Here is a 22,041-nt window from a genome sequence, read left to right on the forward strand (position 1 = left end):
AAGTCAGATCCAGCTAAAGTGATCTATTCTTCCATGTTGAAAGTGTTTGCAGACTGCGCTGTATAGCCTGCTCTCATTGGTCAGTCAATGAAGCCCCTCGCTGATTGGTTGAACATTTTCATTTTCTTGTGTCGCGTCGCTAGTCCCCGTGTGCACGTCTACGTGAACTAGCTCAGTTTTTCACATGCATGTCACCTGTCGCTTTGCTGGAGGAGAGCAGCAATTTTCACCTCATCGCACAAGTGCCATAGGACATGATGGAGAAGGAGCCACGTCGCCTCCTGTGTGTCCAGCCTGTAAGAGATGTTAACACAAACCTGTCTGAGTGGGGTCTGACATTTGGCTCCAGCTTCTCCCACGCTCCACCACCTCTCTCCCCTGCTTTTGAGTTCTTTCCGGACTATATCCTATGATATAATTACACTTGTTTAACAGCGCCCCTGGCCTTAATTAACACACCCTGTTGATGACTCATTTAGGATGATCCTGCAGCAGAAGTCGTGGCAGCGTGGCCAACAGCTAGAACAGAAGCATGGTCTCCTCAGGGCTTTAGCCTTATTGTTGTGGCATGTCGCAGGTTTGACTTTGTAGCTTCTGGTCAGCTTGGGTTTGTGGATGTGAGGGTATATCTCCTCAGGGATATCATACTGCACACCTAATTAACTTTGGCTCAGTGGCATTTATTCCTAATTAACTACATATTATCATTAGGAGGGGCTTGTGGTATGATGCGGAATACAGCAACCCACGCATATGATTATCATAAAGGTTTGACAGGAAGTTTAAAGCTCTCTTTATTTATCTTTCTTCTTCACTTAAGGAGTGTCATTTTTTCTGTGGATGCTCTATTTGATTCTTTGAAAATATAACCAATTTTTTCATGGTTAAAATGCTGGCCATGACCAACTGAGTGTGGGAACTTATGTCATCACTATCGCACTACAATGTGTTTTATGTTGTGATTATTACAAAAATATACGAGACAGGATTGTAGTTTGTTGTAAACATACAGATGTGAAGTAACCATGTGTTGCTTCACAATTTAAGAAAAAAATTAATAAAAAATGTCATTGTGACAGGTAATCGATAGACTTCTTCACAGTTGGTACATATCGTTGCCATTTCTTTAATTTAAATAAAATTAGGGATGTTACCTTTATAAATTTTCTTGATACAAATATTGTCAAAGAAATAATCACAAGTTTGCTATTATCACGATTATCATGTTTAAATCAATTTCCCAGCAATATTATGTGTAAAATCACATGTCTATTTTATTTATTTCTTTTCATGCCAAAATAACTAATTAATATAACAATAAAGTAAAGTAACTAGGAAGTCTCATTCCAGCCAAAGAATAAATAAATCCTACATATTAACTCTGGATTTCTCTCAGATGGAAAAGGCTTCAGGTCCTCTATGTGCACATAGGAGGCTTCTTTCTGTAAAACACGTTAAAAACTTTTAGATCTGAGTCTAGAGCTTAGAAACACAGCTAGCTTTGACTTCCAGGTGTCCTTTAGCAGAATAGCTCATTTCTTCAGGATATAAATAAAACTACAGTAGTAAAATAAATAAGACCTGTGGGAGTAACCAACCTTTTTATATATCAGTTTTGAAATGTACTTATAAGGTACCTAAGAATACCTTTTTATACATTTGTTAACAATTTGTATGTTAATATACTTTTCCCTTCTGTCTCGTGTAGAAGAGACGATCTAATCGCCAAGTGAAGAGAAAGAAGTACGCCGAAGAGCTAGAGGCCAGGCTTTCAGATGAGGAAGTCAAGGTTATCGTCAAAGCTAAGAAAACCGGCGCTGCAGCATCCAAGGAACCTGCTGTTCAGCTGTTTGTCGTAAGTTCCTCTGCTGAAAAGCTGAAAAGCTTTATCTCAAAATTATGTTTATATTTGTGTCTCGTTAATATTTGTTGATTTAGGAGAAAGGGACGTGTAGTTTGTGCCGTTAGTGTCCATAAATTCTGCAGAACAGCAGCAGGTCTCCATGCTGTTAGGTGCATAACAGCCTGTTCTTTTTACCATCACATTGTGATGTACAAACTAAGGAAGCCTGTTATGTGGAGTCAGTAATTATACTTCTGACAGATATTTGGATCACAACTTTTCTGAGGGATTAACAGTGTGTGCACCACACAGCCTCTGTCCCGAGGTTTTTCTATCATAAATGCATCCTTGCCAGTTTTGGACTGGTGGAGGCGATGATGCAACGCTCGACTTTAAATGTTTTATGTCACTGCATGTTTAGGAGAATCCCAGTGAAGAGGATGCTGCCGTTGTTGACAAGATCATGTCTTCTCGTATTGTGAAGAAAGAGGTAAATATTTTCAAACATTCTATTTCACAATCCTAATGTTGTTTTTACAATTTAATTAATGTGTCTAGATGTTTTTTCTTATTATCACAATGCTAAATGGATCACATGGAAGCTTTGCCCCAAATTGTTTAATCCTATTTTTTTCTTTTCAACCCTTTTAGGTTTCTCCAGGGGTGATGATTGAAGTGGAGGAATTTTTTGTAAAATACAAAAACTAGTAAGTTTATAGTTCACTTATAGCTTCTCGGTTGTAAGTGTAAAAATCTTGAAAGTGAAGCAGTAAAAACAGACAGCACCGGTTTCATGTTAGAAAGGGTCGGATCTATTAATACTGTTACTGTTGTTTCTGTTGCTATTGTCTTTCTAACGTTTATCCATTATTTTTAAAATTTAAATTGGGTTAAAACAGAAAGTCCTCAGGGTTTTGCAAAGGAATACTGATTAAAATAAAACGGGCATCTTTGGGACAGCTTTTAGTTTTGCTGTGGATGTTATCATCAAATTGTGTTACAGAATAATTTTTCTTCTGCAAAGAGCATTTATAAAAATACTCACTCATTCCCACATCAAGTTATCAATATGAGAGTTTTGGAAATTAGGATTTATGAGCTGTAGTTCTTTCCAGAGAAATAATTTCTTTTCACGTGACAGATAATCTGTCATGAGCTCAGATCACATTCATTACTTCTCAGCCAAAAGATGAAAAGGTTGGATATGAATGGGACGGCTGAGATTTTTTTCATTCAGACGCGACAGAAGAGATCAGCTTAGTTTGCCTGTAAATGAGGCCGTGATCACAACTGCTGGCCTGGCAGTTGCCGTGGATGCTCTGATTCATTGTAATTCATGCTTTCTCGCCCATGTCTTGTTGTGTGTGTGTGTGTTCTTCAGCTCCTACCTACACTGTGAGTGGGCCACGGAGCAACACCTGGAGAAGGACAAGAGGATTCAGCAGAAGATCAAACGCTTCAAGATAAAACAAGCACAGAGGGCGCTCTTCTTTGCAGATGTAAGTCTGCGTGACTGTAAACAGACTGTTTTCGCTCCGCATGGACATGTTTTTCTTTCTTATTGGGGTTACTTCTCTTCTGTATGTTACGTAATGTCAAACGTGTTTAGCAGACATGTGTAAGATGATCGTATATGGATGTTAATACTTTTTCTGTGTTTGCATTGTGTGGGCTGGCACATCTGCGTACATATTTTTGAATCGCTTTACCCGCTCAGCTGATGCAGTAGAGATGTTTTTCTGAGACTCCAGATGGTGTGTGGGCACCTACGTTTATTTTCTCATTTTCTCTTGTCTTTTTCCCTTCTGTCTCCCTTTCTATTCCTCTCAGATGGAGGAGGAACCTTTTAACCCTGACTACGTAGAGGTGGACAGAGTGCTGGAGGTATCATACTGCGAGGACAAAGACACAGGAGAGGTAAAGTAAATCTGCTTTCTTCTGGTAATTATACAGTTGCAGACCATGCGTTTGCCTCTGTTGCTCCTGAACATGTTTTATACCCCCCTCCTTCTCGTTTTAGGTAGCTTTGTTCCTTTTACTATGTTTTCCATTTAAACGTTGTCTTTAAATCTTAGAAAATATCCTAATGGGCTTCCTCGAAGCTTTTGTTAATATTATAAAAGCAGAGCTTAGCCTTGCTTTAGTCATTTCCAGTTCTCCTCTGCCTGCTGCAGGAGGTGGTGTACTACCTGGTGAAGTGGTGCTCGCTGCCATACGAGGACAGCACCTGGGAGCTGAAGGACGATGTGGATCAGAGCAAGATTGAAGAGTTTGAGCAGCTGCAGACAGTCAAGCCAGACTCGCGCAGGATGGTAAACAATATTTACCACTGTTTTTCACTCAGTGATGTTTTTCAGACGCTAATAAGGATGTTCTACTTTAAAACAAAAAAACATGTATGTGTCACGAACAGATTATGAATGTTGAAATCAGCTGGCATGACCAAATCGTTTTACAAAAGAACACACTTGCATAGTTATATAAATTGGCTTAAAAGACTAATTGTAAGACGATTTAATGGTGGTTCTTATAAAAGAGTACAAATGTTGCTATTTCTGTATTAAGTTCTTAGCAAAGACAAAAATTATGTTGTTGACTGTAAAAGCAGATGAATTCAGCAAAAACAGGGTTTTTTCCATCAAGCGCCAGACTCTGCTGTGTTTATAGTTCATAATAACCAGACTTCTCTGAGCTCAGTCACAACGGCTTTGTGTTCCAGCTTTCCATTAGCCATATTCTCTCACTGGTCTACCTCAATAATTTCTTGATTTAACATCTGTTACCCAAAAACAAAATCTACAAGTATAACAAGTAGACAGTCTGTACCCTTCAAGTTTCAGATAAAAGTCCTTCGGTATAAACACCACATGGTTTAGATGTATCCTGCTTTTAGGAAAAGATGGAGCTACATTCTCACTTTATTTTCTTATTCATACTATTATCTGTTTTTAACCCATTTGAAACTGATGGAACATTTACATTTATCACTCTAGGAAATGCATTTATGTTTCAAGCCAAATGCAAGATCAGCTTTGTGTCGGGTTTAACATGGAGAAAAATAAACAAAATAGCAGCATCTATAGTTTCTGTTTATTTGAGGCTTTAAATTTAATGATTCTTCCTCTAATGTCATTGTTAGGAGGCTGTTTTTCAAGAAACATATGTGAATAAGTAAAATGATTCGTGTGCTGTAGTTAATTTTAAGATTTGATTGTTATCATAACCTGTAACATCTTGTCATTTTGCAAAGAGTTCATAATTTTTTTTATGTTTTATGACTCCACAGAAATGTGTTTGTCTAAAATCTAAAAGTAGAAATAAGTTTCAAGCTGCCATAACAAAAACCCTCCTTGTGTCACTCAGGAGCGGCCCCCAGCCAACCACTGGAAGAAGAGGGAACAGTCGAGGGAGTACAGGAATGGCAACATGCTCAGGGACTACCAGCTTGAGGGGGTCAACTGGCTTCTCTTCAACTGGTACAACAGGTCAGTTTTGAAGGACTGTGCATGTTTAAGTTTTTACTGTAGGGAACTGGTCATCATGGTTTCTGAATACAATCTACGGGCTAGATCTTGACCTGGGTTTCTTCTAAAAAAAAAGGGACTCCACCTGTGCTCACTTTGGAGTTTTTGATGTCATTAATCTAATTTTGCAATATTCAACCAACTTTTTTAATTGTAATTTTCCCTATTTGTGTCAGTAAAGGTTGGCTAAAAAAAAAAAGGAGTCATCGAGTGTAAAGTATCATTGCATGTTGATTGATTTCACAGAGCTCTTGTATTTTAAGCTAATCTTCTGGGTGTTTTGAGACTGTAGGTAATAAATAATGAATGAAATGTCCTGTTTTGCATCCAGTCTGCAATTGTATTTGTTGGGGCTATGAGGACAGTCCGATATGCTGTCAAGGTGCACGCTGCCGCAGCAGTGATTGCTCTTACTTCGCCCACATTCACTAAAGAAGCGCTGCAGAGTACATCTGGAGTACAGTGTCAGTGTGTCTGCATTAACATTGGGAATTGGTTTAGTTGTGTGTGAGCATGCAGGAGTTTGTGTATGCCTACGCAGAGAGATTCATCAAAAGTAGAGGGCTGCTTAAGAGGCCAGTGGGAATATCTGCACGTTGCAATTAGCATCAAGACATAATACCCCCACCCACTGGACAGCTGAATAAATGGATTGCAGGAGCACACCGCGCAGCAGAGGCATTATGCTGTATCTCACATCTCTCCTGTGTTATTACTGCTGATGATGTTGTTTGTTGTTTATTCTTTTAGTGTCATGGGATCTTTTTCATTTTCTTTGTTTAGCTCCCTTTGCCCTTCTACAGGTTCTCATATTCTGTTACGTACAAAAAAATTCTTGTGATGATAAATACGGAGACATAGTAGTGGCTTGTGTGGCACTTCCACTCATCTATTCTGCACACACCACAGATATATCCTTTACACTTATTAATAGGTGATTTAAAAAAAAAAGATAGTAGGTTATATATAATGTATCTCCTCATATTTATTAGCTCCACAACCATGTCCTCACTGTTTTAACTTTTGTTTCCTTCCACCTGGCAGACGCAACTGTATCCTGGCAGACGAGATGGGTCTGGGAAAGACCATCCAGTCCATCACATTCCTGGAGGAGATCTACCGTGTGGGCATCAAGGGGCCCTTTCTCATCATCGCCCCACTCTCTACCATTGCAAACTGGGAGCGCGAGTTCCGGACGTGGACTCACCTCAACATCATCGTCTACCATGGAAGTATGGTCAGCAGGCAGATGCTCCAGCAGTATGAGATGTATTTCAGGGATGCACAGGTAAACAACAAACACAAAAATGTTGTAGTGGTGGTAATGAGCTGAGTTCCCAGTTTGTCTTGTAAATTTTCAAGTGAGGGTCAAGGGTGCCCAGAATAAAGATCTAAAGCCCTGCATCAAATCCCTATTTTTGATTCTAATTGCTCATTTAGATAAAGCAGCAGCTGCAGGTATTGGTGTTTTAAGAAAAGAATTACCAGTGGAGACTGTGATTAGCTGTTCAGCTCTGATAAAATCCTTGAGGCTGGCTTGGGATTCACTAGGGGGAAATGCAACTTGTCCCACTTCTTACTTACAGAAATGGGGATTCAGATGCCTTCTGGTTCATTGTGCCACACGAAATGTTTTACCCTTCAAAGCCAGGTGATTAGAGTGCTGCTGTGAACACCTTTATGTTTTAGAACAAGGGGCCTGCTTCCAACAATAGGATTACGATATTGAAAATCTCCAGAACTTTATTAGCAAATGCAGCGAGAACACTTCAGATTTCACAGATCTCATCTGTAGAAAGAGGGAAACAAACAGCAGTTGCTGCATTAGAGTTTTCTGTTTGTGCTGTGAGGAGGAATTGTAGGAAAGGTTTGGATTTATGTGGCTTTCGTACGCACAAATTTAACATTTCTGTACCTTATAAATCACACTTGAGCGCTTTAAAGAGAGGCTGCAAATTTTTTTTTTTTTTTTTTTTCTTGTCCTGTCCAGCATCGTAGCAACTAGAACGATGGTCTGGCTGCTGAGTTGTACCGAACAGATTTGCTTGTCAAGGGGACTTTTATGGGTTTAAGGCTCCTCTTGATAGTCTTCTGAATTATTTTATTTATTTATTTAAATAATTTTTTTCCTAATGAAAACTAGGACTTCACTGTGATGGGAGAACAGTTAAATGAGTAAGTGATTTGTAATACTAAGATGGCATATAATAAGAACCGGAGAGGGGTGTGTGTCTGACAATAAGTAGGTTGGGAGGTAGTTAGTGAGCCTTGGGCAGAGGCTTTCTGTGGTTGGCAGGCCATGTGATGTTTCACAACAGGCAGTTAGGAGCTCTTAGTGTTCAGGCGAACCGTAGCAGGAATTAAGGTGGGGGAGAGGAGAACAGAGCGGAGCCGCCACCAGGCTGTCTCCCAGGCAGCCTGTGATGTCATAGCACTCCCCAAGGGGAGCGCTCTGTCAACGCCGCTCAGGCATATCAGAGCAAGTAGCTCCTCTACAGCAGTCTGTTGGCTGGCTGGCTGTGGGAGGGGGTTGATAACTGAGGATCCCTCGAGGCCTGTTGTCAAGGCAATAGATACAAATGGAGAGGCGGGGTAATGTAAGGCCTCCCCAGACAGACAGACAGACAAAACAAACAGCATTAGGACTCACATGCAGGACTTGTGTTCTGGCCATAATGTAGATGGTTTCCATAATGTAAATGGCTTCCTTGGGGTTTTTTTTTTGTTTGTTTTTTTTTGCATGTGAAATTTAAGTGAAGAGAGCCATGTGTTTGTGGTGAAAGGCAAATGGCTGCAGGTCTGAAAGTCTCTGATCTATGTGGGCAACTCCAGTGGTGTACTGGAGAATTGTGTACCGGAACGTGTCCATTCTTAATTGATTTTCTTTTCAGTATACTTACCTATTGAACATTTACATGCTCATTGTTCTCTCTTTATTTAGTTGTACAGTACATATTTTCTACAAGTCAAATTTATAAAAGGACATTTTGACCAACTAAGCAAATAAAATGTTTTCTTTTTAAACAAACTGTTTCTCTTTTTTTAAACTGGTCTTTTTTTTTTATGCCTCGTTGACATCTCTTCCTCTCTTTGTCCAAAGGGACGTGTGATACGAGGTGCCTACAGGTTCCAGGCTGTTATCACCACATTTGAAATGATCCTCGGAGGCTGTCCTGAGCTCAACGCCATAGAGTGGCGCTGTGTGATTATCGATGAGGCCCATCGTCTCAAGAACAAGAACTGCAAGCTGCTCGAGGGCTTCAAGCTCATGAATCTGGTGCGTAAATCATCAGCAAACAAGTTGTAAAACATTGTATGTAACTTGCTGTATAGGTTTGACTTATCATTGAGAAAGCAGACTCTGTTTTGTCTTTTAAATTTGAATTCTTGTGCTGTTTTAGGAACACAAGGTCCTGCTGACCGGTACACCTCTGCAAAACACTGTGGAGGAGCTTTTCAGCCTCCTCCACTTCCTGGAGCCGGCACGTTTCCCTTCTGAAAACACCTTCATGCAGGAGTTTGGAGACCTCAAAACTGAGGAGCAGGTAAGTGTGCAAATTTGTGTTAGCAATGTTTAATTTCTATTTTGAATGTTCAAAATTAATTTTCCAGAAATTTATTAAAACTTGCAGAATTATTGCATGAAACTTGATCAAGTCACAAAACTGTGGGATCGCTGTCTTTAATTTAGCAGATTCTTTGTTCCAAGTCCTCAATATGTTTTTTTTTTTTTGTTTGTTTTAAAAAATGGCTTTTTAATTATTAATTTACTCAAACTAAGAATTCTATCAACGTAAAAGGAACCTTTGTAGTATTGTTTTTCCAAATAGGCTACAGTGATGCTCATAGGTAATGGAGTATGATGCTTCCCATTTTTGGGCTATGTAGTAGCAATACCCCACAAAAAAAGGCTGTCATTGCTCTTTGTACAAAGTGTTGTGTGGCAGGAAATGAGTAATTCTGTTCTTAGGAAAAGCTGCTGATGCAGTTAAGAAACAGTTAAATCTTATAACTGATGTTACACAAGACTCCTTACAATGTTTGATTTTATAAACATTAAATAAAATAAAATTAAATGTGGTTATGATGCAGCACTGACTGTAGCACAACCTCAAGATTTTTAAGTTAAAAAAAATATATATAATGTATAATGTGGGATATAATGTTGTGATTTGTGATTTTTAAGCAACTTCTGCTTTAAAAAATATGAATGCTCTTTTGCCCAACAATGAAACACCTAAATAATAGAAATGGTATTTACCTTATGGTATTTATATAGAGCAGGGATACACAGTATGTATCCTTATAACCTTGATGTTGCAGTGGGTACACTGCCATTGTCAAGTAGGGTAAACTAATAAAATTTTATTATGCTATACAAAAGACAAAGCTATGTTCCTTATTTTCCATGACTAATCTTTAAGGGTAGACTGATGTAATGTAATTTGCTCCAATTTAAAATTGTGGGATACATAGTTTGTTGTTAGTGAATGTTTAAAATGACTCACAACTAGCATTTGATGAACAGATACTGGTGTGACCACTGATGTGGCCCCTCAGCTGCTGCTTACTCCCTCTATAAGAATGTGTGATTGTACTGTCTTTGAATATGTGGTGTGTGTCTGCAGAGCAGCTGAAAATCAGTCTTTTTTGCTGAGTCAGGCCTAATTGCTTTTTAAACCTTTCCTGCATAAAATAACAAACTAAATGACAATAGGCTCTGCATGCATGCTGTGAAATGAGAGAGAAGAGGGCTAAAAGCACTGGAAATGTAAAATTGGTTATAAAAAAACAAGCACAAGATCTATGGAAATATTTGGGCTATAGAATGGATGTTGAGGGAAAAATGAGTAATTTTTGGCAGCACATTTAACAACAAAATGAGTTAGGTCTTTTAAATCAGCTCCATGGATAAGGTAAGGCGTAAACCTGAATGTGGTTGTTATTTAAAGGGAAAAACTGACACATTAAAGACTTTTACCCCTCGATCACTCTAAGTGTCACTGTGGAGGGAATCAACATTTTCAAACCGATAAATTCATGGTTATAGTGTCTTGTAGCTCTTCATATTTTCATTTTACTGGTTATTTTACAGAAGAAAGATGTTGCAATGTCTACTTGTTCCTCTATTGGTGATACTTTTCAGTCTCTGCAACTGCATTGCCTCATCTGTTGCTCCATCATAGTTAACCTTGAATACTCTTAAACAATCTGCTCTTACAATAACGTTGATCATAAATTTAGATATAATGAATGAGTCTCAACTTGGTCATTTTTTAAAGTCCAACACGACTTCTTTGAATGTATCATGTGCAAACACAGCACATGTCAACTCAGTGGTCTTCACAGTCAACTGTTGGATATCATAGTTGTCTTGTCATCTGCTGGGGCCTACAGGTGCAGAAGCTTCAGGGCATCCTGAAGCCCATGATGCTGCGTCGCCTGAAAGAGGATGTGGAGAAGAAGCTGGCTCCTAAAGAGGAAACCATCATTGAGGTTGAGCTCACTAACATCCAGAAGAAATACTATCGGGCCATTCTTGAGAAGAACTTCTCTTTCCTGGCTAAAGGAGCAGGCCAGTCTAATATGCCCAACCTGGTCAACACCATGATGGAGCTCAGAAAATGCTGCAATCACCCCTACCTCATCAAAGGTTAGATGATACTCTGTTTCTTTAAAGTGACAGCATATCTGAAATGTATAGCTAAAAGAAAAATATTCAACTAAACATGAACGAAATTAAAAGTGAACCATGTCAACACTGCAGTGCTGATGTGATTGTCTTTGCTTTGTTAGGGGCAGAAGAGAAGATCCTCGAGGACTTTAGGGAAGTACACAGTCCTACTGCCATTGACTTTCACCTGCAGGCGATGGTGCAGTCTGCTGGGAAGTTGGTCCTTATTGACAAATTGCTGCCTAAGATGAAGGCAGGAGGCCACAAGGTGCTCATCTTCTCCCAGATGGTGCGCTGTCTGGATATTTTGGAAGACTACCTCATTCAGAGAAGGTAATGGAGTATAACTGAGAAATAACAGTGCTGCTGTTCGGTCATTCTGTCTGACCATATTCTATCCTCTGTTAAGAAAAGAAAGCACATTTTTTGCACATGAAAACAAGATTTTAAACTCATGCAACTCATATGGACACAGTGAGAGCAGCAGGTAGCAACATTAGTGAGTAGAGGTACAGAACCTCGCTACAGTACAGTTAACAAAACACCTACATTCATCTAATCACCCACTTTCTGTCTCTGTTTATCCTCTGCATGACATGAAGATAGAACTTATTTCACCAAGATGGAGCAGTAAGCATGCAGTTATACAACATCCATACAGGGAAACACTGCTAATACTCACCCTCATACATGTAGTCACATTAATGTTTTCTTTGACCAAACAGATATCAAACGTATCACAGTTTTTCTACACTTCCTAAAAAACTATCTAATAAACCTTAAAGACGTCAACTGGCTATTTTAATCTTTTGGATTTCTCTCCTTTTTTTTATTTGCTAAAATTAAGAGCTATGACGTATCCCTTATTTTCCTTTGAAGACAGAATCTGCCTTTTCCCTGTTGCTGTGCTGTTCCCCCTCCCACCGAGCGCAGGAGCAGCTGATAATGACCATAAAGCTGCTTTATCAAAGAATCACAAGTTCTCGTCTTGTCTCTTAGCATGTTTCTGTCCAAGTCTTCCTCCTCTGTTTTTCCTCTTCACTTTCTTACTTTTTGGGTCTTTCTTTCTTTACCCCCTTTCATTTCTCCCGTGTCTCAGTGTCTTTCTTTCCTCTGGCTTCCTGCCAGAAGCTGGAGCAAACCTGAAACTGTTGTAACCATGTGAGGAGCTGTACAGCACAGACCTCAGACAGGGTTCAGCGGCAGGTTACAGAAGCCCTCAGGGCTCCACCACATCAGACAAGCTGGAGATTCTGTGAGGTTTCTCTCGAGTGGAAGTGGATTACCTAAGGGAGGGCAGGAGGTCGGATTGTAGGAAGTGATGAGAATGGACACATTGTGAAAGAGCATAGCCACTCCCTTGAGTTTTTTTGTTGTGTTTTGTTTTGTTTTGTTTTTCAGGTTAAGAGAATGTAATGTAAAAAAAAAGAAGAAGAGAGAGCTTTGAGTCCATTTTTGCTTTGTTTTAGTTGAAGTTATGATTGTAATATTCATGGATCTTGTTTTATTCATGTGTGTTGTCCATGGTATGTCATGTTGCAGGTACTTGTATGAGCGGATTGATGGACGTGTTCGTGGAAACCTGCGACAGGCTGCTATCGACCGCTTCAGTAAGCCCGACTCGGACCGCTTCGTTTTCCTCCTGTGCACAAGAGCTGGCGGCCTGGGAATCAACCTCACGGCAGCAGACACCTGCATCATCTTTGACTCTGACTGGAACCCACAGAACGACCTGCAGGTAGGACTCAAAACCTCACGTAACAGTAGATGAAAGTAGCTGTTTGGACATTTATATGTTGGCATTAGAAAGACTTAGTATCAAGGTGCAGATGTTGAAACAAATGCAATTATGTTTTGCATGTGTTGCTGAGTTTGTGTGTGCTTCACAGGCCCAGGCTCGCTGCCACCGGATCGGTCAGAACAAAGCAGTGAAGGTGTACCGACTGATCACCAGGAACTCATACGAGCGGGAAATGTTCGATCGCGCCAGCCTCAAGCTGGGTCTGGACAAAGCCGTGTTGCAGAGCATGAGCGGCCGGGATAACAGTCTGGGAGGAAGCACTGGGGGAGGGGTGAGTCTGGAACTGTCCAAGATGGTCTGGATTAGAAATGGGGAATAAAATAATTTAATCATGGGAATATTGTTATTTATTATATATTTATAATGTCTTTTCTTGGGATAAATATCCTTTTGATTGAGCTTTGGCTAGACATTACTCTTTCACAGCATTGAGTTAACATGGAGAGAAGGAGCAAAGAAAATATTTTTAGCTATGATTTGACAGAACCACCAGTACAGGTTGTTGCACAAAATTCACTTAAAACTTAGAAGGTGAAAAATTGCAGTTAAAAAAAGAGTACACTTAAAACAACACAGCTCAAAAAAAGTACTTTTTGCACTCAAATGAAGTTTGAGTGTTTTCATCTGGAGAAAAATAGGTAATAAATCTGGTGGTTTTTGTTCTTATTCCAGCTGAGTTTTCCAGTTTGTTAAAAAGTGAGTCAGATTCTGAGTACTGAATTACATCAGTGGAACAGTGAACAACAATAAGATGTCAAGCCAAAAAAAACATCCCTAAATCATGATGGTCACTGTTTAAAATTTCCTCTTGATGTGTAACTGATCCTTTTAGTCTAATCTGCTGGGGAGGGAGTGTGTCAGAAGTGTGTAGGTGGATGTTGAGCTGCACTTTGAGTCCCCTTGAGAATTATTTGAATTATAAGGAGGTTGAAGTATTAGCTGCCTTCTACATCTGGTCTGAACATATTTGCATACGAAACAGCTGCTGGGGTTAGATACAGGCCTGCTGATGTTACGATTTAAATAATCCAACATGTGTGTCTGGCTGTGTGTTTGCATTTAGTACACCATTTCACTTGATGCTGGAATTTGATGTCGTACATTAACTTTAGGATATTCTTTGAAATGAACTGTTGTGTTTTACTTGTCAGGCTGTGCAGCAGCAGTTATCTAAGAAAGAGATCGAGGATCTGCTGCGACGTGGCGCCTATGGGGCCATCATGGATGAAGAGGATGAAGGGGCCAAATTCTGTGAGGAGGACATCGACCAGATCCTCCAGCGTAGGACAAAGACCATTACCATTGAGTCTGAGGGCAGAGGATCCACTTTTGCTAAGGTGAAATAAATGAGTGGAAAAAAGTCACAACCAGTAGATCACTCATCTGTTAGTTGTGTTTATACTTAGTTTCACACCCTCTAATCACCCACAGGCCTTCTTTGATTTACGACTAGGAGCAGATGACAGAATGGCAAATGTGATTATAGCTTGATGTAATTCTGATGTCTGCTTTCAGGCCAGTTTTGTTGCATCTGGAAACCGCACAGACATTGCACTAGATGACCCTAATTTCTGGGACAAGTGGGCCAAAAAGGCTGACATTGATATGGACATGGCAAATGGCAGAGTAAGTAGTGCTCACAGTGCTTGCAGTGGATTCTACACACAAATAATGGGATACTTGAGACTTAAAGAGCATCTAGTAGGAATGCAGCTTTTTTTTATATCTATGTGAGTGCCTCTGAAATTTCCTGAAACTCTCATGAGTTTATTTTAACCTCTTCTCTTACGCTACAGAACAGCTTGGTGATCGACACGCCTCGTGTGAGAAAACAGACGAGACCGTTCAGCGCAACCAAGGACGAGTTGGCAGAGCTTTCAGAAGGTGAAAGTGACAGTGACGACACCAAACCTAAACTCAGACGAAACCATGATCGTCCGAACAGCTACGGTCGCACAGAGTGCTTCAGAGTGGAGAAGAACTTGCTTGTATATGGGTAAGATAAATACCATTAATTATAATTTTCCTAACAGAAATTTTACTGGCAAAAGGATCCAGTGAAAAAGGTTATCTGGCTTGTTTCATCAGCAATGTACATGTTGTTTCACACAGATGCTCTTCAAGTTAGTTCAAAGTCTACTTCCGGTCTCAGAATATCTTTTCTCTCCTCTCTGCTGTTCCAGATGGGGTCGTTGGAAAGATATTCTCAACCATGGCCGTTTCAAAAAGCAGTTGACTGAGTGGGATGTGGAGTCGATCTGCAGGGCCCTGCTGGCTTACTGCCTGGTCCATTACCGTGGCGATGACAAAATCAAGGGCTTCATGTGGGATCTCATCGCCCCTGCTGAGGATGGACAGACGAAGGAGCTGCAGAATCACCTGGGTGAGTTTTTAGGAATTTATGGTGTGTTTACTGAACTTGATACCACAGTAGTGGCACCTAGAGAAACAGGATTTAGAAATTTATCACGTTTCCTGTTTAGCAGCATTGAATTCCATTTTCCCTTTTTTTTATTTATTTTTTTGTTTTGTTTTTTTAAATCAGGCCTGTCAGCCCCAGTCCCTCGGGGCAGGAAGGGTAAGAAGATGAAGACCCAGTCAAGCTCTTTTGACATCCACAAAGCTGAGTGGCTTAGGAAACACAACCCCGAGCACATGCTTCAGGATGACGGCTACAAAAAGCACTTAAAACACCACTGCAACAAGTAGGTGCTTCCTTATGCCGCTTGTTGTTGTTGTTGTTCTCGTACACACACACACACACACACCATTTTAATAATTTAACTGTCCAACTCAGTCTTCATAAACAGACGATAACATGTGTTCTTGTTAACAGCAGTGCTAAAGATTTAGTTGAAATAGTAAATTGAAGAGTCTGAATGTTTTGTAATAACCAACATAGTATTTGCACACGATGATTAACTGTGTTTGCTGCATTGTTTTTTCTCTTGTGATTGAAAATGCATGTAGCGTTGTGTCTGTGTTTAAACCTTTAAGCTGTGATAGCGACTGGCAGGTGGTCATTATTCTCTCTTAACAGCGATTGTCTCCATTTATTTATTTTTTAATAGAATGAAGTCTAAGTGAATGAAAGTACAATTTGCACGTGGCTTAAATTTTAACTGTGGCACTGCCAAGCCACAGTAATTAAGAAGCACTCAAACATCTATTGAAGCTGACAGTCTGCTGATTGATTAACGAACGTGCATCTCATCGAGACTAGCTGGCTGATTAGAATCTTCATGAGACTCCAGGCCAGCTAATGGCCGTCATAGATCTCTCTTATTTTCAGACGGAGGGGATAGATGGCTGTTATCAAAACATTTGCCGTGGAGATATAAAGCTAAATAGACGGCTGCTTCTTTTTAAAAGGGAGGCTTGTGTGCATTGGGCAGTGGATGCAGAGCACTGCAGCTTCCATAGAAAGTTCTCCATTGTTTCCTTGCCCAGTAGTGCTGAATCCAGGAATTGTCTGATATGTGACACGCCGGGCAATTGGGGACGCGCAGTAAGCAGAGTTTGCTGACTTCTGCATTTTCACTCTGAAGACCTGGAATGTGACTGGTGGCATGGGGGTGGGTGGCAGGGAGGGGTTCAGTGGCTTCCTTAACAGGGCTGCAAATGTAGGATGCAGCTCTTGGTTTGCAATGGAAACTGTGGGTAGTAGTAAATTCCTCTGATGGTTTCCAAAAAGTTTGGAAAACTCTAAAGGAGCAACAGGTTAAAATGTGAGATCATGTGAACATGTCAGTCCTTTACAGTTTTGTTTTGTGGTTTTATTAAATACATCTCAAATAATTTACTGAACTATTATTTCTTAAAATATTCATTTTACATTTTTCCTGCAATTTAGAAAAGATACATAAAATTTGCATGTTGTTTGTGTTGTTTGAAGGACAGTAATATCTGTGAGCAGTGCCTCTCTGATGCACCAGTATATGATGAGCAGACCACATGGGATTTTATGCATGCCACCCATATCAGGCATACTTGGCTTATTTGCTTTGGAAAGACTGCATACAACTGAGCTGAGATCCCATGCAGCCTCTCACAGGCACCACACACTAACAAAGCCTTAGAAAGAGGGGGTGATAAAGGGCTGTGCTGACAGGCTGAGGAAGTAGCAGCAGCAGCTGCTTCTGGGCAGATCCAGTCAGCACAGGAGGACAGAGGGTGGAGGAGGAGGCGGAAGCAAGTTCAGCTCTGATTTGACAGAGCCACAAGTCCAGACTGGATGCCACAGACAGACAGACAGACCTCGGAGCCCAGCAGTTGTTCTAAGGCCTATCAGTGACTCAGAGGAGGAATTTAGGCTCATTTCTAACACTATTTAGTTACATCAGAGGATATCTGGAATGCATGTGTCAACGTGCTGGATGCGTCAATGTTGATGTTCATTATCTGAAAATCTTCTCTGCACATTTTCCCTGCAGAAATCAGAAAGGAATTTAAGATGCCATTTACATTTTTAAAAGTTATTGCCTAGAGTGCATTTGCATTTGAGAAAATGCTCAAGTCACACAGCAGCAGCAGCCTGGCACACCACAGTTCCCACCACTTTACTGTGTCTCAGCTCAAAGGCTGCTGTCTGTGATGTGCGATCATGCATCACAGAGCTAATGTCTCCCCTGTGAGTCATGCTCTCTCTACCTTGTCAGCCTCGACATCCCAGCCTTCATCTCCTGCCAGCATGCAATCACGTGAAAGCTGGAGAGAGACGCTCATCTGTTCATTCAGTCGTCAGAGTCCAGTTTTAAAGCTCCCTGTGACGACTCCCTGTGAGGCCTATACCATAATGTCCGCCCAAGAGACAATAATTCACCAAGTTAATTGATCAGACTTGGTGCACATGGCGTGTTATGCATTATGAACGTGTCCTGCTTTGTAGAAGGCGTAATCATTTATAGTTCATGGTGAAAATCTGAGAAAACATCCAAAAATTAAAGGGTGTGTTTGATTTAATGATGGGTCACTCTTAATTATGCCTGCAACCGTACAGTCTGATATAAAAATTATTGCTCATTTGTCACACAGTATGCTCATTTGCATTGTGTTTAACAGGTGTGTGTGTGTGTATGTGTGTGTGGGTGCACTGTGGGTGGGTGTGTTGGTTCTGCTCGCTCAGCGTTTGTGTGTGGTCAGGGCTTTGTTGTGACCAGTTGCATTTCTCTGTGCAGGGTACTGCTCAGGGTCAGAATGCTCTACTACCTGAAACAAGAGGTGATAGGAAGCCAGGCCCAGAAGGTGCTAGACGGCGTGGACTCCAGGTGAGCTCAGCTTTGACCTCAGGCACTACATTAGGATGTCTGCATTTGCTGTTCAAATCATGTCGCCCTAAGGATTAGCACATTCTGCAACTTCTTTTTTCCGAGGCACTTGAAGTACACTTTTTAAATCAAACAAACCCCCTGCATTTTCTGAATCACAGCTTTTGTCGGTGAGATGTACCACCAGATAACACTTGCATCTCTACACATGATTGTTGAATGTTACTGCAGTTGAAGGCTTGATCTGAACAGAGTTGGATAGATGAGGCAGATTTAGTGACGCAGCTTAGATTAAAGGTGGAGTTATTTAATGATGTGGAATAGCAGCCTTACAAAGCAGATTTTATGCTGGAGTGTGTCCATTCGCATGTGATATCAACCTGTTGAAGGAAAGAAACACATGTTCAACAAATTTATAAGAAGGATGTAGAGCACCACCTGGTGGAGAAAGATGAATTTCTTGTTTGTTTTCTATATTTAGAACATTACTGAATTCGATTAATCAAAATCCCAGTTAAAAATGAAATCATCATCTAAAGTCAAATGAGAATTTTTTAAAATAATTCTCTTTGTATTGAGTCTTAATTAAATCTTTCTTTTTTTCTTGTTAAGTGTTTCTGTTAAAAGAGAACTTATATGCAAAACAAAGAAGTTTAATATATTATGAGAAAATGCATTTAGCAAACGGAGTATTTAATTATATATAAACGCTTGTTCCAAATTATCCATCATGTCAAAGCATCTCCCCCTCCTCCTCGTCCACAGTGAGATAAAGATCTGGGTACCAGATCCTGACCATTCAGAGCTGCCGGCTCTGTGGTGGGATGCGATCTCTGACAAGTGTCTGTTGCTCGGTGTCTTCAAGCATGGTGAGAAACTTAGTTTTCCACAAATGAGATGTAAATAAAAATGTAACTATAGTGAAAGAAAACTTATTTATTGTATTTTTTCTGCATCTGTTGTCAAAAGTCCAGGATCTGGTATTAAATATAACCAAACTGTTTTTAGTTTTTGGTAACAATCCCAGTATTTTTAAGTTACAGACCACTTTAAGTGTAAAATCTAACTTTTTTTTAAGCACGTCTCCACTAATTCCAAGTACTACGTGGGAAATAAACCAGTGTGTGTATATTTCTTAGTCCCTTATCTGCAAGTTTCCATGCATTACCCTTTGTTTGCTTGTCCCTCTGCACACACCCAGGCTACGAGAAGTACAACACAATTCGTGCAGATCCTACTCTGTGCTTCTTAGAGCGTGTGGGACGACCGGATGAGAAGGCCATTGCCGCCGAGCAGAGAGGCAACGATTTCATGGATGGGTGGGTACACACCAACAGAATGCAGCCTTAAAGAAATATTGCTTTTGTTCTACCCTGACTGTCTGGTTTGAATATTGTTTTAACTATTAACAGAAAAAAATCTTACATTTGTGTTTGTGTGCAGGGATGTCGATGATCCAGAGTACAAGCCTGCTCCAGCTCTTATGAAGGACGACATGGAGGTAAGATCTCAAGAATCAAACAGAACTGTTGTCGAATGAAGACTGTTTAAAGGAAATACGCCTTTGGTATGTTGTTGCAGTTTAACATATATGTTAGTGCAGGTTTTACTTCTATGTTGCATTTCCATAAAAATCACACTACGCTCTCGTGCAGGACGACGCCTCTTCTCCTGGAGACTTGGTTGTCTCTGATAATGCCGGCGGTGAGTATTAGATGTCTAATCCTCAGTAGAATTATCATCATGATATTATGATTATAGGGTACAGGCTTCCCCCTTACAGGAAAAAATTGAAGTTTGAAGCTGCAAAATATTTAAGAAATTAAATATTCTTTGTTAACTTTAACCCAGATGCAGCTCCAGTGACAGAAGGCCAGACTTCCTACTGGCCTTCCCCATCCGTGTTGACCGCCAGACTGAGGCGACTCATCACAGCGTCCCAACGCTTTACCAAGAGCCGACAGATTCTACACATCCACCAGTCTCAGTCTCAGTCTCAGTCTCAGTCCCAGCAGACTATGATGCTTTCTGCTCCACTCTGCCCGCTACCCCCCACACTCAACGATACACTAAACCCCAAGATGGCTGCAAAGATTGAACGCCAGCAAAGGTCAGAGCACAGATACAAACTAATCAAGTCAAGAAGTCCAAAATCTCTGTCTCTCTCTCTCTATATACATATATATATATATATATGCAAATATAGCCTAAACAAATATATAATTTTTCATTTTTTTTATTTCCCAATTCTCCAGGTGGACCAGGCGGGAGGAGGCCGACTTCTACCGGGTTGTCTCCACTTTTGGAGTTGTTTTTGACCCAACCCTTGGCCGTTTTGACTGGACCAAGTTCAGGGCCATGGCTCGACTGCACAAAAAAACTGATGAGAGTTTGCAAAAATATCTGTGCGCCTTCACCGCCATGTGTCGACGGGTGTGTCGCCTCCCATCCAAAGAGGGAGGTCAGAAGTCAACTTGCTCATTCACATAAACACAAACACGTGCACACTCATTTCTAAAGTCTTTAATGGGAGGCAAGGCACAAGCCCGCATGAACAACACCATCTAAACGTATTACATCCATTTAACCTCCAAACTGCCCCCAGACACCGAAACATGGCAGCCCAATGCTTCTAGTACATCTAGAGATGGGTTAACGCAGAGCTGAAGTTCCCAATCAGGATTAATAAAGTAAAACCTATTATTATTATTACTATTATTATTATTATTATTTTTATTATCTACAAATGATGCTTCTCCAAATTTATTTAGGCATTAAAACATTTTCTTGTGTAACATGTGCCACACTCATTTGGCCTGTGTGGGTTTGTTTTTAGAGTGTTCAGTGGCACCGTGGTAAACAAGCTGTCTCAGCAGTACTCGGCTAAACGGCTGATAAGGTTAATCATTAGTAGAAAGATAAACAGTGTGATGTTAAAGCTCCAGGCAAAAACAAGCCTTTGGGTTGAACACGTGGAGAAAGCTCTATTTCCTCACACCTGGGTGTTCTTTTTTTTTTTCCAGACTCTGCAGTGGACACATCACTTAACATCCAACCCATCACAGAGGAGCGAGCATCTCGTACCCTTTACAGAGTAGAGTTACTTCGCCAAGTGAGAGAGCAAGTCCTTCGGCATCCGCTGCTCTTCGAGCGCCTGTCGCTGTGTCAGATGAGCTCTGACTTGCCTGTATGGTGGGAGGCTGGTACTCATGACCGTGACTTGCTAATTGGTGCTGCAAAGCACGGCGTCAGTCGCACTGATTACCACATCCTGAGAGACCCTGAGCTCAGCTTCATGGCTGCCCAGCGCAACTACAGCCAGACGAAAGCTGCACAGCAGCAGCATTGCACAGCCACCCCACTCCTGCACCCTCAGTATCAGGTGACCAGCTCAGGGTTGACAAGCTCTCCACTGCCCCCACCTACCCAGAGAGACGCAGATCCCAGTAGCATTGTCCCCAAAGTGGAACCAGCTTCAGAGGAGGAGAATAAAGAGAGGCAGGGACAAAGATGGAGCCCCCCACAAGCACCAGCCACTCCCACAGGGCTGGAAGAGAAGCCTGTTTCAGCAGCAAGGGACAGCGAGAGGCAGATGGTGGCAGCAAGGACCAAACCGCTCACGCCCAACTCTTCAGACAGGAAACCCAAGAAGGCCAGCAAGAGGAGCCGCAGAGAGGCAAGGCGTGGCTCAGAGTCTGATTCAGATGGCTCATCCTCAAGCTCTTCATCACGCTCCTCTTCTTCGTCGTCATCATCTTCTTCCTCCTCATCACATTCCGGCTCCGGCTCCTCTTCCTCTTCATCATCTTGCTCCTCTGGCTCCTCTTCGTCCTCTTCATCCTCCTCATCCTCTTCTGATGACAGTGACAGTGAGGGAGAAGAAGCGAAGAAGAAAGGTGAGTATGTGCTTCTGTTAGTGAATTTTCAAGTTT

General features: G+C 41.0%; 1 protein-coding gene across 5 annotated transcripts in view; it reads left to right on the plus strand.

Annotated features, from left to right (window-relative positions):
- chd9 (chromodomain helicase DNA binding protein 9) overlaps positions 1-22,041 on the plus strand; it is a 78,079-nt gene that overhangs the window by 50,791 nt on the left and 5,247 nt on the right. For all 5 annotated transcript variants that reach the window (XM_041970089.1, XM_041970172.1, XM_041970258.1 and 2 more), the window contains 27 exons: positions 1,709-1,855; positions 2,265-2,333; positions 2,495-2,550; positions 3,225-3,342; positions 3,674-3,760; positions 4,018-4,155; positions 5,207-5,328; positions 6,412-6,655; positions 8,468-8,644; positions 8,769-8,912; positions 10,765-11,020; positions 11,164-11,374; positions 12,584-12,779; positions 12,931-13,113; positions 13,994-14,179; positions 14,358-14,468; positions 14,639-14,838; positions 15,026-15,225; positions 15,388-15,547; positions 18,020-18,109; positions 18,875-18,978; positions 19,311-19,428; positions 19,553-19,610; positions 19,765-19,813; positions 19,961-20,219; positions 20,365-20,570; positions 21,133-22,005. In XM_041970089.1, coding sequence (XP_041826023.1) covers positions 1,709-1,855; positions 2,265-2,333; positions 2,495-2,550; positions 3,225-3,342; positions 3,674-3,760; positions 4,018-4,155; positions 5,207-5,328; positions 6,412-6,655; positions 8,468-8,644; positions 8,769-8,912; positions 10,765-11,020; positions 11,164-11,374; positions 12,584-12,779; positions 12,931-13,113; positions 13,994-14,179; positions 14,358-14,468; positions 14,639-14,838; positions 15,026-15,225; positions 15,388-15,547; positions 18,020-18,109; positions 18,875-18,978; positions 19,311-19,428; positions 19,553-19,610; positions 19,765-19,813; positions 19,961-20,219; positions 20,365-20,570; positions 21,133-22,005 — 4,762 coding nt within the window. The remainder of the gene's footprint in view (positions 1-1,708; positions 1,856-2,264; positions 2,334-2,494; positions 2,551-3,224; positions 3,343-3,673; positions 3,761-4,017; positions 4,156-5,206; positions 5,329-6,411; positions 6,656-8,467; positions 8,645-8,768; positions 8,913-10,764; positions 11,021-11,163; positions 11,375-12,583; positions 12,780-12,930; positions 13,114-13,993; positions 14,180-14,357; positions 14,469-14,638; positions 14,839-15,025; positions 15,226-15,387; positions 15,548-18,019; positions 18,110-18,874; positions 18,979-19,310; positions 19,429-19,552; positions 19,611-19,764; positions 19,814-19,960; positions 20,220-20,364; positions 20,571-21,132; positions 22,006-22,041) is intronic.

Source organism: Melanotaenia boesemani, chromosome 1 (genome assembly GCF_017639745.1).
Source record: "Melanotaenia boesemani isolate fMelBoe1 chromosome 1, fMelBoe1.pri, whole genome shotgun sequence".
In the NCBI taxonomy this organism is placed as follows: Eukaryota; Metazoa; Chordata; class Actinopteri; order Atheriniformes; family Melanotaeniidae; genus Melanotaenia; species Melanotaenia boesemani.